We start from the raw sequence: 19674 nt of genomic DNA on the forward strand, positions 1-19674 counted from the left end.
TCAGAGATGAAAGCAGTTGCGATCTCTCGGAGGACAGGAAATATTAGATATATTCTCCGATGAGCTATCAGATTTGCCAACTGCTTCGTCTTCTGATAGCGAGGCCATTATCAGTGACAGTGACAGTGACAGTGACGGGGGCTACAGGGCTACCCAAAATGTGTCAAGTGAAAGTGAGAGCTCCGTTGAAAGTGCGAGTGTCGGGACAGCTACATGGGATAAAGTGGACAAAACCCCCACTTTGCGTAAGTTTACTGGTGATCTGGGGGTGAAGCAGATGCCATCGGACCCAACGGACGTGTCTGAAGTTGCGTCACTGTTTTTTGGAGATAGTTTCTTTGACGGAAGGGGGACATTCTTCTTCAGTCCTGGAGGGATACTCGTGTTGTGAATATGGTTTCCACTATTCACAATTCGAGCAAGGTCGATGTTCAAAGACGACATGGGCAAGTAAAGAAGCCTCTTGTATTTCCGAGTATAATATGTTCATGAAAGGAGTTGATAGGGCCGACCAGTTCTTGGCCTATTATTCCCTTCCTAGGAAAACAGTAAAATGGACGAAGAAAGTTGCACTGTGGCTTATAAACTGTGCAATTTTCAATTCATTTACGGTTTTCAAAAAGGTGAACAGAAATTCTACTTTGAAATACAAAGCATTTCTGTTGAAACTGGCAAAAGCTTGGGCTACTGACGTCACGGTGGCGGCAGTACCTGCGTCAGACACAGACGTAGTGCAGCCGGGGCCATCTGTTCGCACCCGCCAGAGGCCTCAAGTAGACCCCCCCTGGCCGACTCTCGGGTGATATGCGGAAACATATTCTCGTGAAAATTGTGAAGAGTGAATATTGCAAGAAGAAACACCCTTCTAGGCAGTGCTGTGTGTGCGCAGGGCACAAGAAGAAGAGTAGAACTGCCTACATGTGCAACTTCTGTGTAATGCCTCTTCACAAAGGGGAATGTTTCCAGAGATATCACATATGCAAGCACTTCTAGGAGCTCTGGTAAGCTGTGTCCAAAAATTTCAGTTCATAAAATTAATTAGGAGATTTTATATTAATTTTTAAAGTGAACAGTGCACAAGTTAGGGTAGTAGGTTTAAAAACGCCGGTCCCCAGGGTGATTTAAATGTTTAAACCACCAGTCCGCAATGTGTTAACCATGCTGTCTTAACCACAGGAGTTAAAAAAGGTAAATTTCTCGTTGTTGTATGGGTGTCAAACTTGGTCTCTGACATTAAAGAGGAACACAGACTGAGGGTATTTGAGAACAGGGTGTTGAGGAGAATATTTGGACTGAAGAGGGATGAAGTGACAGGAGATTGGAGAAAACTGTATAATGAGGAGCTTCATAACTTGTACTCTTTTCCAAGTATAATTAGAATGATCAAGTCAAGGAGGATGAGGTGGGCAGAGCATGTAGCACAAATGGGGAGAAGACGAGGAATGCATATAGTATATTGGTGGGAAAAACAGAAAGAAAGAGGCCACTGGGAAGACCAAGCCATAGGTGGGTGGACACTATTAAAATGGATCTTAGAAAGATAGGATGGGATGGTATTGATTGGATTGATCTAGCTAAGAATAGGGACCAGTGGAGTGCTCTTATTAACACAGTAATGAACCTTCGGGTTCCATAAAATGCTGGGAAGTTCTTGAGTAGCTGCAGATTAGGTTCTCCTCAAGAAGGGCTCAGCTCCATAAGTATGCAAGCTAATTAAGCACTATTCCATGAAGGCGTATGGGGGAGTGGATGTATAGACCAACATTTTCTTCACCTTGGCACCAACTGGAAGTGAGTGGTCAGCTGCACGCCCCTGCTGCTTTACCCCCCAGTACCCATTGGATAGGAAGCTGGGTGGGCCCAAGAGCCGGTCTGGACGATATGGAGACAAAAAATTTTTGACTCTACCGGGTCCACTCGGTCGTCCAGCTTGTAGGCAGTCACTATAACGACTGCACTACCCCGGCTCAGAAACACAGGGGTTATGTATGCAAAATAAAAATAATAATTACAAATGGTTTAATGGGAAAATGGTGGTCACATTTCATCAACTGACGTGTCTACTGGACCTAAGGAAAATCTGAAATATTCAGTCTAGGTCTGGAACAGGTGCCTGCCGAAATATGAAACAAAAGTACTTACCTGGTGCTGCTACAGGGTTTACAGGTGTAGGAGCATTATGATCAAAGTTAACCAAGTGATACTGTAAACCGCAAAGACTCTTATACACTTTTCCACATTGTGCAACTGGACATTCGTAAGGAGGCTGCTTAGAATTACGAAGTTTTCTACAAAATTCCAAAACGTCGAAATCTAACCCCATTTTGTCGTTCATAACAAATTCGAAACCGCATATAATTATATTCAATCAAATCACACCTTTTAAAAACGAATATACTAAATTCGTCAACTAATTACACTTTTAAAATACAATAATTCATTACTTTCACTTCTTGTTATATATAAAACATCTCGTATTGATTACAAAACAAACACATACTGCCTCGCTTGGCAGCAACAATACTGCCAACAGGGGCACAATATCATTTGCTTTTCAATCCCAAACAAAAAGAAAAAAAAAACTAATTTACATCACTTGCAGTCATCGGCACACAATACCGTTTACTTTTCAATTCCTAAACAAAAAAGATGTTCTAATTTACGTCTCCGTACTATACAATTAGAAGGAACTGAATTTTACATTGTGCGAATGTAATTTATGCATATGATATATACTTAAAATGTTCTGCCATGTAACGAATTCTGTTACTAAAAACTTAATGGACATTAAGGATGCATTTACAATAACTTTATTCGAGGAAAATCATCCTTTTACATAGGCATCTCTGATTCTAAATTAGGCCTCTCCCCTAACCAACTACCCAGTTTCGAATCACCTTCTAGGTTCCACTACATGACGTTGGTTAACCTGTCCTCATGCCTGACAAGACATTCAAAATTAACTTCCTTACCAACATCGGAGAAAGACTGCTCAGGAGCGTTATGTCCTCACACTGTGGGGTGGATGGGGAACACGCATAGAATAACATTGTATAATAGTGAAATTGGTAAATTTGTTTAATTTTGGGCCCAATAACAGTATATGAACTGAGCATACAGTTCAGACACTGTACAATAAATTATGTCACTTTAACAGGAACTGTATACAAATATCTATAAATACATAGCCATAAGCACTATTTACAATTATATACAAATATGTAATATTTATAATTACAACAAACTGTATTAAATTATATTACAGACCTTTAATAATATCAATCATTACTAACATATTACACTTCCTGCATAAGTCACTATTAAGATCTTCAGTCTCTCTTTGAAACGGACGTTTAACTTGTGCATTTGGAATAGTTAAAAAATGAGCTTTGCCTTCCTCATAACACAAAAGTGGACGTTCTAGATAACTTCTTGATTATCAGATTCTTCCATAAACTATTATTAGGTTTGATTTTAATATCAATTAGGCCAACACAAATAGCACTATTAACTATGGTGAACCTACAATAAAATGGGAACTTATCACAGAACAAACTTCAAATCTCTATAAATAACCAATGCTAAAGAAAGATGACACTTTATAGTCTGAGAAGCACAGAAACAATCAGTTGAAGAGTGGGAGATGATAGAAATCATAACCACGTTTGCCTTTCACTGCCCAATAAATATAGACCACATGATAAGCTCCTGGAATGAAGCAGATGAAACCCGCAATGAAGAAGACAAATGCCTGTATGCCTGGCATGGGCAAACAGATTACCACAACGCCAGTAACAAGAAGACCTAAAAATAAACAACACCCATGTGTAAATACACTGTTACAAATATTAATACATATAGAAAAATCATGCAAAGGATGGTAGATTCAAACCAGACAAGTCTTATATCATTTTCATCTCACTCCTTGAACCCATAAGTTACATTTCAATCAAGGGCTTTAAACTTCAGCCAAACTAAAACACTCTTCAAGCCGAAATACTTTCTGGTGAATGTACATGTTATGTACACTAAATGCAATTCATTACATTAAAAAGTAACAACACATATCATTAATGGCTGCATACCAATCCCCACAATTAATAACACAACTGCTGCCAAGACCATCTTCCAATTCTCCCTGATTTTGGGGTGCGTCCAACATGACTGTGTCGGATCAAACATTCCTGTATAAAATCCACCATCCTGGATCAAGGAGTCGCTATCTCTTGATGTGGCCTGGTTCAGAAAAAAGATCATACGTTAATTAAGCCCACTGTACTCCTGTGCGTTCATGAAATCAACTTAAGAAAAACTCACATCGTCTGATGTCTTAAATCTTGGGGCTGTACTTGTGACTGTACTGGCACTCCTAACGGGATCCTCTATACGCACTATTATACTGTCCTCCGATATTACATTCCTATTTTTCGGTTTTAAGGGAGATCTTTCTGTTGTAGAACCATAAACACGAATAGCGTCATCGTTTTCTTCTTCAAATGCATCATCAATTGTGAACCTCCTTTCACCAGACCCAAAAACACCCGCCATTTTGTCAATAAACACTTATTACATAAATTTCATATTCTTCTTTTGACTTCCACGAATCTAGAAACGTCTGAAATCACTAAAATAAATGTAAATAAATCTGACACGCACCATGCACACAATTATCTTTAAAAGGCTACTGCATAAAATATCACCGTCACAGGGTCTGCTGCCATTTAAATCACATTTCGGGTTGCCAACCTGTGACAAATTCTACTGGTCCAGGTCACAGAAGAGCAGAAGAGGTCCAGGGCGGTCCAACGGTCCATATGGCAGAGGTTTAGTTTGTTCGGTAAATAATATTATATTTGTGCTGCTCCTATCATTCTGTTTATGTAGACCAAATTAAAGAAAATATCTTAAATTTTATTAGTGGAATTGGCTTGCAAATCAGCGTATTAACGTATAACACAATTACGAATATTATTGGACTCTCAGAAATAGGGTCAAAAACTTAAAATATATGCGAATGCTACAAATGGCAATCCCTTTTAGAAGTGCCGGATAGAATTGGGATCAGTTGTACTGGTTGCGTCATTCGTTCGTTCATTTTTAGTTTATTCGGTAGGTCCATGGACACGAAATAAATGAAATGAAATGAAATGAAAAATGCGTCGATGTAGGACATGGGCATCAATATTATTATCGTGTTGATTATATTTATTTATTTCGTCTCTATAGATCATTGTTACATGATATAGGACAAGTCAGTTACTGTACATTGGCTGATTACAATAAGAGAATAAAGTTAAAATACTTAAAATTGTTTACAATAGATTAGAATAGTTAAGATTTCATATAGTGTAAGGTCGAATCCATATTAGGTCCCCTCGGCTTCCATATGTCCTATTGTACCTGTACTGGTGATAATGCTTATGGAGAATTTGATGGAATTGTGGTATAAACTTATCAGGAATGTAGCTTAATGTATACATCTGCTTATCAGTAGTCAGTATTACAGAATTCATTATTGACATGACCCACTGTAAAATAGCATCCTGTAATAAGAAAAACTTTTTATCTTTTTAAACTGGTTTTGTTATAGAAGATACAACCAGCTGCTGATGAATTACTATTATAAAGGTCTAAATATTATACATACCTATGATAGTCATTTCTTGCATTATCTGTATATTCCTGTTTTTTAAGTACACTTACACCTTTCTTTTGCATATAATGTTTCTTGATTGTATAACAAGTATACTGTTAAGGTGAAGGCACAGCAAGGAAACGCAACCACAATTTCAGAGAATTATCATCAGTTGAACACATGTTACTGAATGGAGCAGAGCAAATTGAGGAAATGGCATTGCAGTTTCTTCAATTTGTGCTGCTCCATTCAGTAACATTTGTTCAACTCAGGCTGATAACAGTTCTCAGAAATTGGTTGCCAGTTTCCTTGGTGTGCCCTAGCCCTTAATATCTTTAGTTGCGTAAAGCTATCTCTACAATTCCTGTTGTTTTAAACCTGCTATATATCTTGAGACCTTTTCTGGAGCGTAAATATTCGTTGAGTTAGTGCCTTCCCACTCTGTCCCCATGCGATTCCACATGCCATAAGGGGGTAAATAAAACCATAATACAACATTCTTATGTTCATATCAAGTATTTTAAAGTCTTATTAATTATAAATAAGTTGTGGCTGATTCTACTACAGATTCTTCAATATGTATTGTATTTCCTAACTGAGGTTACTGTCAAGTATAATCCCAAGGAAATCAGTATTTTTGACATTAACGTCAATTCAATTTATTTTTGTTCATCAGAACTACATTTGGCAATGGTGCGTCCAGCTATAGAACATGTCAAAGCCCAAGTTACTATAAAATCAATCCAGAGTACAACGTCATAAAGATATTACAACTTATATACAACCATTGTTGCAATATCTATTGATACAAGTATTACTGTCATCATCAACACTATGCACCATGGTGCCACACTGAAATACAGATCACATCAGTATTCCCCCTTTCTTTTCTTCTTACAATTCAAACCCAAAAGGACAATGTTAAAATTAAATAAAACAAGCATATAACACCTGCATTGCAACTTATAATAAAATACATATTAACATCGTCTATAACAGAGAAAAAGCACATCTAGAGAATTATAGGCATCATACAATAAAAGTTTTTAAAAATGACTAATGTTTTATTTATCTGTAATTAACACAATCATCCCTTGTTTTCCATTTATAATACTCATCTAAAGAACAAAAAGAGCTCACCTGCAAAATTTTTAAGGGAATATTTGAATTTATTTAAATCTTGCAATAAATTTTATATACTCTGTGGTAATTTATTAAATATTCTAATCCCAGTGTAAGATACTCCCTTTTGAGCCCTGGTTGATTTATAAATTGGATAATGTAATTTGAATCTTTATCTGGTATAAATGTTATGAATATCTGAAACTATTTCCCCATTCTTTATTAGGGTACATAAACACTTTCCTGCCTGCATTGCTTGGTCTGGAAGAGAATGTAAAGTGTTTTGGTTGGATTTATAGGTAAATTACTTATTTTAAATTCGTGCTCTACTAATCTTGTATCTTCTGAGGTTGATCTATGGGGTTTAATTACATCTTGCCCTATATTATTGATGTATCATGACCTACATTATTGTTTTGCCTTGTTATATATGCAGTATATCATTTATATATAAGTTGAAAAGTAATGGACCCAGAACCTTGAACTCCGTATCTAACTCCAAGGCTACTTGACAAATATTCTTTCAGTAGATTGGTATTTGTGTAACTTTCGCGTGTTGTGTTCTGCTTGTAAGAAAGGATTTGATAGCTTCTGTGATATACCATGAACTCCGTATTGGTATAATTTATCCACAAGAGTGCTGTGTTCAATACAATCAAATGCTTTTGGTAAGTCTAATAGTACATGATTACATTTTATTTTTCAGATTTTCAATTATATCTTTCATAATTGTGGCAATAGCATCTTCTGTCAATTTTGTTTTCCTAAATCCAAACTGAAATTTATTAAGAATGTCGTGTTTGTCTAAAAAAGAAATTAGTTGATTTGCTCTTACTTTTTCAAAGATCTCTGAAAGAGTTTGAACAAGAGTAAGTGGACGACAGTTGTTTGCATCTTTTTTCGTCCCATAATTTGGAGTTAGTGGGTTGGGTGCGTAAGGCTCATTATTAGGTCAGACTTTGAATAAGTCTGTAAATTTCCTCACTTCTTTTCCAGTGTACTGGAGGATGACTGATTTCTTGGTTCCATCCTAACTGTGTTTTGCACACCAGTTTTAACCATATTTGTTACAAATTAAACAAACCAAAAATTTGCATCCATTAGAATATGAAGAAGCAATACCATAGTAGCTTAAAAACACACCCAAGTATTACATGTAAAGAAAGAACTAAAAGTTCCATTTCAGAAGAAAACATAAACAATGAACTCTACCATACATGTATATAGAACACAGGCACGTGGCAATCAACATGAGCTAACACAAAAAGAAAATACACATGACCCCCCACGAACAGTAATAAACCACACAATTCATACATTAGGAATGCAACAACAACGTATGTAACAAAAACTGAATCAAATCATTAGCTTTAGAAGCAGACATTACAAGCCATCAATTAGACACACCAAAATAAAACTGTCATTGAAACACTTGAAAAAAACATCCAAAGCAACAAAAGGGAAAGTTTAGAGAACAGAAGAAGAAGAAGAAAAAAGAGGCTAAATCTGCCGTTGCCTAGCAACAGCATGGGAAAACATGTTTCTGCAGCAACAAACATGTGAAACACAAAACAATACAAAAATATAAATTTACAAGACACATACTATATCAACCTTACCTTATGGTACTGAATCATGGAGTACAGAAGTAAAGACAGAACTGCTGTCAATGGAATTGCATTCTATAAAAACTCAGGACACATCCTTTCAGGCCACAAAAGACATTAAGAAATTATGAAGAGAATTATAAATTCCACAAACAGCAGAATTTATGGAACAAGACATGGAAAAACAGGTTTACAGGATTCCTAAAAAGATCTCAGAATATCAACTAAAAGGAAAAAAAGTTTGGAAACACCTAAAACTGGGGATGATGATGAGAGGGAGAAGGAGGAACACTGAGAATTGTAATTATGGCAGTCAATTAAATAAGCACTAATTAAACAAAATTCCAATATAACACTGAAGTAATATTTTATTGAAGAGACTGTAACAAAAGATCTCTTTCTGAAGTTAAAAACTTGATGATTAGATTGTCAAGAGGTTCTAGGCTTCTAGCTACTTGTCTCTTCATGGCCAATTTGAAGTCTTCCTTCACTCCCTTGTCTGCGCCACGTGTTGAAATTCTGCGTTGGCTGTAAAAATATTAATTCTATTAGGTTATAATTTCTGCCTAATAATCGGGAAAATGTGTTATCAATAACTGTAAGTAACTGGACATAATTTTTTTTTGGATGAAACCCAGACTTCTTCAAATCCCATAAGCAAAGTGTGTAGGTTTGTCATCCTCTCATTCAGCTATGGCATCAGTATTACAGCCATCAGGTAAAGGTAAATAAGTCCTTGTGCCTAAACACTGTGCCAAGAAGGTGCATTGGAAAATGGGAGGTAAAGCTCCATGTAATCTTGAACATAAAATTAGACAGAGGAAATTTTGCATGAAGAAAGAATACATGGGAGTCATCACTATGATGTATGCAAACATGTATACATAATGTTATTATCTTTACACCCTTCCCATGTAAAAGACGGTAAGTTCTGCATTACAACATAAGCATACCATGGTGTACATAACGATTTCTACATTTACAAGAGTGTAACACAAATATAAGGGAGATACTTCATTGTGTAGAAGGAAATTCTGCAGATTATTCCAAATATAATATTATGGCATATATGATCAACGGGTTGCCAGGCAACAGCTTTGTAAACATGATATGTGCCTGCAACAGTTGAGCAAGCTGTGTTTTCCGTATGTCAGGCACTTGGCATAGTGGGTAGGGGTATATGATATGTGTTTACTGTAGGTTGATGTCAGTCCCTCGGCTATATAGGATGTCCCAGGAGGAATGTGCCTGACTTCGGGAGGGTGTTCCTTATGTTAAAGTATGCCGATATAACCCAAAACATGTATGTTGAATGGTTACAGAGATAATGGCCCGAGAAAAGTGTGGTCTTCTGGCTGGTCCATGCACTGTACCTGTCAGCTGACAAGTCTTATCTATGTTTGTCCTTGAGTGTGGTGATTCACACTAGCCATAAGCTTATGTGCTACCTTCAGGGGCGTTGTCATGATGCAGCTGCCAGTTGCATGCATCCCACAGCTCCAGTCTCTTGCGCCGAACTGCATCACGAAGATGGCGGAGGACTTCTTGGTAGTACTCCTTATTAACAGTCTGGCCTAGTGGTGCGTACTCATGATGCACAACACCCCGGTAATAAAAAAGGAAACGGCATCACCTTCACATGGCTCTGAACCTGTCGTGCTCTTTCGGGCCTCGGGGATGTTGGATGCTTCCATTGTGACGCCTGGACCTTGGTTTCCAGGTCATATCCATACACCCACGACTTGTCACCAGTGATCAGAGTCTTCAGGAACCCAGGATCCCTGTTGGCACACTCCAGCATGTCCTGCGCGACCTAAAGGCGGAGTTGTTGCTGCTCCAGCAAAAGCAGCTTGGGCACAAATTTTGCTGCCACTATTCGCATGCCCAAATCCTCAGTTAAAATTGTTTGTGGAACCTCTGCTGATCCCAACCTCATCAGCAACTTCACGGATGGCCAAACGACGGTCCTCCATGATCAGTGTCCGCACTTTTTCAATGACATCTGCATTTCAGCTCGTTGATGGTCTCCCGGAACGCTGCTCACTGTCCGCCGACATACGGCCATGTTTACAGCGGTTGAACCACTCTTTAATTTGAGTGACCCCCACTGCATCATCGCCAAAAGCCTGCTGAATTTTTCAAATTGTTTCTGCTTGGGTATCCCCAAGTTTCTGACAAAACTTAATGCAGTATCGCTGCTCCAAGCGTTCTGTCATCTTGAGCGAAATGAGAATGCAACGAACACGTGTTACACCACTTCGCTATCTGGCAGCCACAGGCTTATCCGGCGGTGTTGCGAGTCAGCAAAAAATCACACATGCGCATGAAAGTCCCTTCTACCACTACGCTCAGTTTCCCCACCCTTTAGGCCATTACTTACAGCGGAAAAAAATAAAGTCTGATACTTTTTGGACATACGGTATTCCTGCCAATTTTAACACGTCGCGAACCAGTGATTTAAATATTTAAATCACCCTGGGGACCGGCTTTTTAAACCTACTACCCTAACTTGTGCACTGTTCACTTTAAAAATTAATATAAAATCTCCTAATTAAAATTTTTGGAGAAGACTTACCAGAGCTCCTAGAAGTGCTTCAGAGTGTGATATTTCTGGAAACATTCCCCTCTCTGAAGAGGCATGACACAGAACTTGCAGACGTAGGAAGCCTTGCTTCACTTCTTGTGTACAGCGCACACACCGCACTGCCTAGAAGGATACTTCCCTGTCGATTGTTCGCTCATCACAATTTTAATGAGGGTATGTTTCCGCATATCACCCAAGAGTCGCCCAGGGGGGTCCATATGAGGCCTCCATGGGGTGGGAGTAGATGGTCCCAGTCATACTACGTCTGTGTCTGACGCAGGTTCTGCCGCCACCGTGAGAAATGCCTTGTATTTCAAAGTTGAATTTTCGTTTAGCTCTTTGAAAACCAAAAATGAATTGAAAAGGGCACAATTTATAAGCCACAAGGCAACTTTCTTCGTCCATTTTACTGTTTTCCTAGGAAGGGAATAATAGGCCAAGTATTGCTCGGTTCTATCAACTCCCTTCATGAACATACTGTACTGAGAAATACAAAGAGGCTTCTTCTTCACTTGCCCGTGTCGTCTTTGAACATCGACCATGCTCCAATTGTGAATAGTGGAAATCATATTCACAACACGAGTATCCCTCCAGGACTGAAGAAGAATGTCCCCCTTCCTCCTGAATGTGGTGTCACCACGTTTCAGGGATTTACATTCCTCTTTCAGATCTGGAGGAAGGCCTCTGTTCACCCTAATTGTACCACAAATACGTACTTTCCTTGAAAGTAGGTATTCTGCAGTTGCCACACTGTTATAAAAATTATCTTGATAAACGTGATAATTTTGATACAGATAGGGATCCAAAATGGAAACAATAGTTTCTTGCAATTTCTTGCCTTCACCAGAATAAATTTCTAAATTTCCAATATAGCCTGAAGTGCTTTCCGTGACTACACGAACAAGTAGGCCATACTTTGTGAGTTTCCCAGGATTATACGTTCGAAAACGAAGCCTTCCCCTCCAAGGAATCACAGATTCATCCAAAGACAGTTGCTGCTCTGGCTTATAAACTGTCTGAAATTTCTCAACGAAAAAGTCTAATAAGGGCTGAATTTTGAAAAGCCTGCCTGTTGATTGTGGTTGTAGTTCATTATTATTGAAATGCAAACACCACCATATCTGTTCAAATCTCTTATGACTCATGAGTTTGCCGAAAATGGGAATTTCTAAAAATGGATCAGTGGACCAATAGTCAGTCTTTCAAATTATCCCTCTTTGTAAATCCCATTAGAATGACTATTGCCAAAAAATTTTCTCATTTCTGCTGAAGTGACATCCACCCACTTCAACACCTTATAGGTACTGTCATACGCCTCACAGTGTTGGAGATAGTATCTGTTGGTCTCCTGACACAACATGTCAAAGAAACTATCTCCAAAAAACAGTTCAGCTACTTCAGACACTTGCGTAGGGTCCGATGGCATTTGTCTCACCCCTGGATCACCAGTAAACTTTCCCAAAGTGGGTGTTTTGTCCACTTTACCCCATGTGGCTGTCCCCGCAATGCTAGCACTCGCACTTTCATCGGAGCTCTCACTGTCACTTTCACTTTCTCTTCTGGTCACAATATTTTGGGGGCCCCTGTCACTGCCACTGACACTGCCCTCGGTACCAGAAGACGAAGCAGTTAACACGTCAGATAACTCATCGGAGATCAAATCACAGATTTCTTCTTCTCCGAGAGCTCACGCGGCCTTCAACTGCTTTCATCTCTGAGCCATGTTGACACAGAATATCTTGCCTCACACATAGAAGCTTCGACTTGAGTAAAGGGACTTAGCGAGGAATAGTGTGTTGCAACATAACGTGTCCTAAAAGCCTAAATCTAGGCGACCGGTCTGCCACGTTTAAAACCCAAATGCCTAGGCCTAGGCGTCCGGTCCGCGAAGTGTTAATATGTATTTGGCAATCAACAAGTGTGTAACACCTGTCAAAGTTTCACGCTTCTCTGGCCATTATCTCCATAACCATTCAACTTTGGACATAGGTGTTTTGGGTTATATAGGCATACTTTAACATAAGAAACACCCTCCAAAAGTGTGGCACGTTCCCCCTGGGACATCCTGTATGAGTAAGGGAGTGTTCTGAGTTCATCACAGAGAGAAAAAGTGGCGGCAGAAGTATGCAAGTGAGTGAACTGGAAATAGTGAAGACTAGTGAAAACAGACAGAAGATGAATGTGGAGAGCCCAGGAGGGTTCAAGAGATGAGAGCACAAGGATGAGAATGGAGTGTGAATTGTGAAGATCAAGTACAGATTAGGACAGAGTACAGAGTGACTGAAGACAAGAGCCTTCACAGTCATTTGAGGTGATAATTTCTCTGTTGAGATCTGTTGCTACGAGACGACTAGTGGAAACAGAATCCTTGTGCATGTGCAACGGTGAACTGGTAAGTGTGTAAATTAGCGGTAGTGATGTATTGCCTGTATTTAAGTGTAACTAAGAAACAGTTTGTAACCGAAGTGCTAATAAATTCAATCATCAGAACTAGAACCCGTCATTTCATCATGTATATCACCCTACACATGACAATATTATTAAGGACATTATGACCTTAACCCAACATAACCTGTCTCAGGATTAGAATTCTATACAGGCTTCCTTGACTGGATGAATCAAGTTACCTTCCCATGAGAGAAACATGCTAGTGGTATATGAACATGCTTTATGTAACAGACAGACAAGGAGAGAGACTGTCACCTGTGTTACTATGCAGTGTGTCTGTTATTGTTTATCTCGTACTGCTATCACTCCACCTACAAGTGACTCATTAATATGTATCAATTGTCTGTGTGTTTCTTTTCTCATGTCATTTGAAGTTCTGTTTCATGATCTCATTTATAGTACTGAATTATGATGGTGAACACTTCCATTTTTTATTCATAAAGTTTGGTTCCATCTGAGTGGGTACATCAGTGCTCAAAACAATAGAAATTGGAGCAGTGTTAATCCAAGACAAACTCTTCAATTACCCCCTTCAGCATCAGAAGACTGGTTTGTGGTGTGCCACTACTGGCCCATGAACAATACAACCTAATTCTTTTAACAAGGCTACTAATTCAGAGCAGTATGTCAGCAACATTCTCCATGCCTTTTGAAAGCACTGGGAAAGAAGAAAACATGATTATTTTGTGCAAGACTGTGCTCCAGCATACACTGATAATTATTAAATTAACCTTTTAAATGTGATGTTTGAAGATCTAGAAGTATGTGATGGTACATTGATACAATTATTGACTTTTTGGACATTATTTATCACCCTCTTCTTTATTTAAAAACAACACTTAGGAACACAAGCAACAATAGATACAATTAAGAAAGCGGAACAACCAATGGGACACAAAATCAGCTGAAAAATATAAGATAGGAAGAAAATCATTTTACAACATCCGAATTAAAAAAAATTAATAACAACAATAACATGCCTCAATGAATACTGTGACATGTTGCGCAAAGGAGAACCCCCCCCCACCAGCAGTGACGTGGCGGGGGAGTCAGCGCTCCCCTCCCCCTCCTCCGCATGGTAACGTAACGGTGACGCAACAGGGTTGCGAGAGACGACGGTGGTAACAGCGGTTACTACCGCTAGCGTTACTAGCAACACAGCGCCAGGCAACAAGGGTGCTTATTACGTGGCCGTTTTCTGTATGCTACATGAGGAGCAGCGAAGGCTATTAACAGTTAGTCCTGGAGCTACCTATGAGTCAGTCCTCGAGCTACCTCCGAGTTAGCCAGCAACTAGTCAGTTGTATTCTGGCATTTGGAGTGTACTATTTGTGATACTGCAGATAGCAGTAATCGTAAATCTGTAATTTGGGTGATTGTAAGTGCGAATGTGAAATAAAATTCGCTATATAAAATACGGCGTGAAGTTATTTGTCGCGATATACGCCCGATACGTGACAATACTATTTGACCAAATGCAGAGTGCAGTAGACTCCTTTAAAAAATATGTTGCATGAAGATGGCCCTGTGCAGCTGAAATATTTTAGTAATTTTAATGACATTTTCCAACATTTAGCAAATATGAATTAATACTGTTAAATTAATATTGTTGAATTAAGACAGAAAACAAGACTATAAGTTATAACATTTAGGACGTTGGACTCTGTCCTTGTCCTCAGGTAAAAGCTTACTTCTGGATCCAGAGATGGGAACTAGCTCTTATTAATTGGGCCAAAGTGAGTAGGCTTTTACCTATGAACAGAGATAGAGTTCAGACTCTAGAAAGTTGTTTTTAAATTAAAAACCAGAATAGTGGATAATGTACAAAAAGTCAGCAATTGTATATGAGATGTTTGAAGACAAACTGATGAAGACACAGACTGTGGCCTGCAAGATCTCCAGACTTGAATCCCTGTGACTTTTATCTGTGCAGAAACCTAAAAAAGAAAGTGTATTCGACTAATTCCCACACACCAGATGAACTTAACACATTGCATCGCCCTGGAGCCACCATTATTAAACCTACTATCCTAACTTGTGCACTGTTCACTTTGAACTGTGCAAACATGGCACTGCCTAGAAGGATTCTTCCCTTGGAATGTTCACTCTTCACAATTTTCACAAGGGTATGTTTCCGCATATTACCCGAGAGTCGCCCAGGGGGGTCCACATGAGACCTGCGTGGGGTGGGAGTTGATGGGCCTGATCACACTAAGTCTGTGTCTGACTCTGGGTCTGCCGCCACCATCTGGTCTGTAGCCCAGGCCTTTGCCACATTAATCAGAAATGCTTTGTATTTCAATTTTGATTTTAAATTTTTGTGATTTTTTTAGATTTTTACTGTCCCCACAATGTTATTACCCCCATTATCATCGGAGCTACTGTCACTTTTACTGTCTTTGTCCACAATTCTTTGTTCTCCCTGTCACTGCTGCTCTCTGAATCACCATTACTATGAGTCTCACAAGCCAGGTCAGCTAGTTCATCGGAGAAGAATTTGTCCTTGTCCATACCCCACCACTAACTACTGGCTGGTACATACGGCTCGAAGAGCAGAAAAGCATTCTTGTTTATAGTGCGTTAAGAAAACAGCGAGGTCAAGTTACTGACAAGTAAGCAAACATTCCAGAGTTTTATTATGCCACTGCATGCAACGTGGGTGGCGCCAGAGCAAGGTATAGTGTGTTACAACCTAACATGTCCTAAAATCATATCATGCGACTGGTCCACCACATTTAAAAGCCAAAAGCATGATATCATGCAACCGGTCCTCAATATGTTAAGCACTACATGTGTGAAACAATGGCATCTAATCTACTGAGGTCAATCAACTACTAGTCACAAACAATCTTTCCGTGAGACCTAAATTTTCTTAAATGGCAGAAGGGAGACACTTTGAGTGCCTATTGTGATGCCGACTTATTTTAAACAACTTATTTACTTTAAGAAATGCACGACAGTGCATTTTTCTTGGCAGATGATTAAAGTTCCATCTAACATGCCAACAGGGAGGCCTCTGTAGTCTAGGGGTAACGTTCCCGCCTTGTGACTCAAGGTACATGGGTTCAAACCCGGCGGAGGTCGTGGAATTTTTAAGGGCGGAAAAATTCAGGGAACAAGTCCTCCGGGAGGGACTTTAAGCCGTGGGTCCCGTGTTGTAGCTTTATGGCACGTAAAAGAACCTCATGTCTCAAGGGGACCACTGAGCCAAATTCAGGACATTTCCCGCCCAACAGTAGTCTCTAACGCCTCTGGTAGANTACGACACGGGACCCACGGCTTAAAGTCCCTCCCGGTGGACTTGTTCCCTGAATTTTTCTGCCCTTAAAAATTCCATGACCTCTGCCGGGTTTGAAGCCGCATACCTTGAGTCATGAGGTGGGAACGTTACCCCTAGACTACGGAGGCCGCTCACAACAGTTGGTCTAAGTGCATGGGGAAACCCACCCTCTCCAATACAATACAATACAATACAACATGCCAACAGTAAGAGAGTCGGGTGATTTGGCCATTCAAAGGCTATAATGCACATGCATAATCCACAATGACAAACTATATCCAAAATCAATCTCAGTCTATGTTCACAACTAAGAACTGGCCAGATGTAAGAAAGTGAATTGAACAAAGCAGCAGCAGCAGCAAAAAAAAACAAAAAAAAAAAACAACAACACATTTTTCAGGCTGATGACATCAATATTAGACAGCAAAGTATGTATATACACTCAGGTAATAGGAGGTGTGTGATACTGGAGTAGAAACAGTCAAGATATAAGAACTGCTAATCCTTGAATAATGTGTTATCTGAGAGACACTGAAATTCATTGGCTGCAGAGCAAATGATATACCGCAGGTGCACTGAGCAACCCAGTTGCAGAAAGAGAGAGACTGCATACAAATGAAATATACAATAAGCATAATATGTCATTGACAGCACAAAGAAGTGCCAAGAATTATACAGTGGAGTTAAGATTTTCCACTGAAAGTGAGTGAGAATATGTTAAAAAGTATCAGTTCAATATAATGCAGTATTTATACAAGTGTACTTACTTACTTACTTACTTACTCATGGAACTGAGCCCTTCTGGAGGAGCCGTCAATTCTGCAGCTACTCAAGTATTTCCCAGCATTTTATGGAACCCAAAGGTTCATTACCGTGTTCACAAGAGCCCTCCACTGGTCCCTATCCTGAGCCAGATCTATCCAATCCCTACCATCCCATCCTATCTCTCTAAGATCCATTCTAATATAGTCCACCCACCTACACCTTGGTCTTCCCTGTGGTCTCTTTCCTTCTGGCTTTCCCACCAATATCCTATATGCATTCCTCATCTCCCCCATTCATGCTACATGACCTGCCCACCTTATCCTCCTTGACTTGATCATTCTAATTATACTTGGAGAAGAGTACAAGTTATGAAGCTCCTCATTATGCAGTTTTCTCCAACCTCCTGTCACTTCATCTCTCTTCGGTCCAAACATTCTCCTCAATACCCTGTCTCAAACACCCTCAGTCTATGTTCCTCCCTTAATGTCAGAGACCAAGTTTCACACCCATACAGGACCACAGGCAAAATTATAGTTTTGTATATTCTAATTTTTATGTCCAAAATCTGTTACATATGTTCATCAAATTTATTCAGCATGTTTATGTTTCTTGAATTTTTTTTCTTGGGTATATCAAATTTTCTTGAATTACCTTGTGAGTTGGGCTGAAGGCATAATATCTAAAGTGATGCATCCACCTTGCTCTGTTGAAAGATACATGAATTCTTCTAAGACATCCACATTCACTATATAATTTTGAAAAAGGCTGTATGAAAAGCTTCCCACTTGACGGATTCGTTCCATCAAGTGAGTCATTAACTCTTCTTCCAGGGGCCAGTCAAACTGTAGGAGTGTAATGATGTGTCCAATTGCCAAATCATTGTCTGGTCGCAACTTTGGCAAGCACTGGTGCTAAAAGAAAAGGAAGACATCAAAGAACAGTAAATGAATGCTATATATCATACTATGAACCGTAGGTATTTTTCATGTGATGTATGGTACAGAACAAATTTTGAGGTCATGAATATCATTTTAAGAGCAAGTGATATGATGGAAAAGAAGCGAAGGTATAAAAAATTCTGTGTTGCTGAAATCATCTGGGACACTTGATAACATCAAGTATAACAACAGATTCTTTCAGTGTATTTGATATGACAAGAATAACCTAACAGTCATAACTGTTACCGCTACTTCAAGAAAGAAAAAATACAGTCAAGTATTTTACACTAATAACCCTTAAAATTAAGCATATATTGATTTAAATCAATAGAAAATATGGTGATGGAAATAGTTCGCCTTCAGTGGTTAGTCTTTTTGAAAAAAAGAAAAGAAAACGAAACATACTTTTGAACACGAACATAACTTATAAGCCCACTTGCTTAACTCTGTATTGATGTCACAAAGCCATCCAAGGGTTGTGGCACATTTACCTACCCTTAGCTTCACAGTGATCCTTGTTTCCTTACCACAAACTTTATAAGATAAGCACTTCTGTTAAACCTTCACTAGATTTCAGACATAACCTGGAAGCTAGTTTACCAAGTTCACTGACCATGTCTAACATTAATGAACACAACTTGTAACAGGCAAACAGAATATTGCAGATATCTGAAATCCACATAATTCACACAAATACTGGCACTAAAATACCTGCATGGTACACATAAGACCTAAAACAATTACCATAACAGAGATGTTCAGAGATTTGTTATAGCACAGTATGCAGCAATTTAATTTATGCATATGCACAACTCAATGTACTATTACTAAAATCTTATATAATTTATTTGGAGGAATGCCATATCTGGTGCTCCTAATACAGCAGAATACCTATTTAGTGTTCTCAATTTGAGATTTTCCTTCATCTGACGTTCAATTTCAATGATCTCAAATTAAAAATCCTAATCTTAATAATCTTAATAGTATGCATCCTGTTGTGTTACAAACAAGGTACATAAAATGTATACAAAAGTATGCAGTCTACACAACAATATTCTGTATTTAAAACATAGTAGACACTGTCTTATAAACATTTGTTTTTATTGACACTACATGTTTCAACCCTTATACCGGGTCATAATCAGGCATACAATGATACCAGTCTCATTTATTGAATTGCATCTAATTCTTCAGTACAGATCCTTATTGTGCTCTTGAGTATTTTTAAATACATAAATTGAATCTTTCAAAATCCTAATGTTAAATTTCTTTCAATTAAGATATTCCTCATTTTG

General features: G+C 38.8%; 3 protein-coding genes across 6 annotated transcripts in view; all 3 read right to left on the reverse strand.

Moving 5' to 3' along the window:
• Nucleotides 1-2494, reverse strand: part of LOC111871254 (bromodomain-containing protein 1) — a 52263-nt gene extending 49769 nt beyond the window's left edge. For 2 of the 3 annotated variants that reach the window (XM_023864227.2, XM_023864226.2), the window contains exon 1: nt 2143-2494. In XM_023864227.2, the coding sequence (XP_023719995.1) occupies nt 2143-2335 (193 nt within the window). In that variant the 5' untranslated portion in view covers nt 2336-2494. The remainder of the gene's footprint in view (nt 1-2142) is intronic. The other variant, XM_023864228.2, reaches the window with a different exon arrangement.
• Nucleotides 2495-3054: 560 nt separating this feature from the next.
• On the reverse strand, nt 3055-4724 carry LOC111871250. Its single transcript, XM_023864221.2, has 3 exons — nt 4318-4724; nt 4086-4236; nt 3055-3804 (listed from the first exon to the last, which is right to left on the reverse strand). Exons 1-3 carry the CDS (start codon nt 4546-4548, stop codon nt 3626-3628), a joined length of 561 nt encoding a protein of 186 aa, XP_023719989.1. The 5' UTR covers nt 4549-4724; the 3' UTR covers nt 3055-3625.
• Nucleotides 4725-8714: 3990 nt separating this feature from the next.
• LOC111871248 (integrator complex subunit 10) overlaps nt 8715-19674 on the reverse strand; it is a 35315-nt gene continuing 24355 nt past the window's right edge. For both annotated transcript variants that reach the window (XM_023864219.2, XM_033754176.1), the window contains 2 exons: nt 18093-18352; nt 8715-8892 (listed from right to left, as the gene is read on the reverse strand). In XM_023864219.2, coding sequence (XP_023719987.1) covers nt 8733-8892; nt 18093-18352 — 420 coding nt within the window. In that variant the 3' untranslated portion in view covers nt 8715-8732. The remainder of the gene's footprint in view (nt 8893-18092; nt 18353-19674) is intronic.

This window comes from Cryptotermes secundus, unplaced genomic scaffold (genome assembly GCF_002891405.2).
Source record: "Cryptotermes secundus unplaced genomic scaffold, Csec_1.0 scaffold699, whole genome shotgun sequence".
Lineage (NCBI taxonomy): Eukaryota > Metazoa > Arthropoda > Insecta > Blattodea > Kalotermitidae > Cryptotermes > Cryptotermes secundus.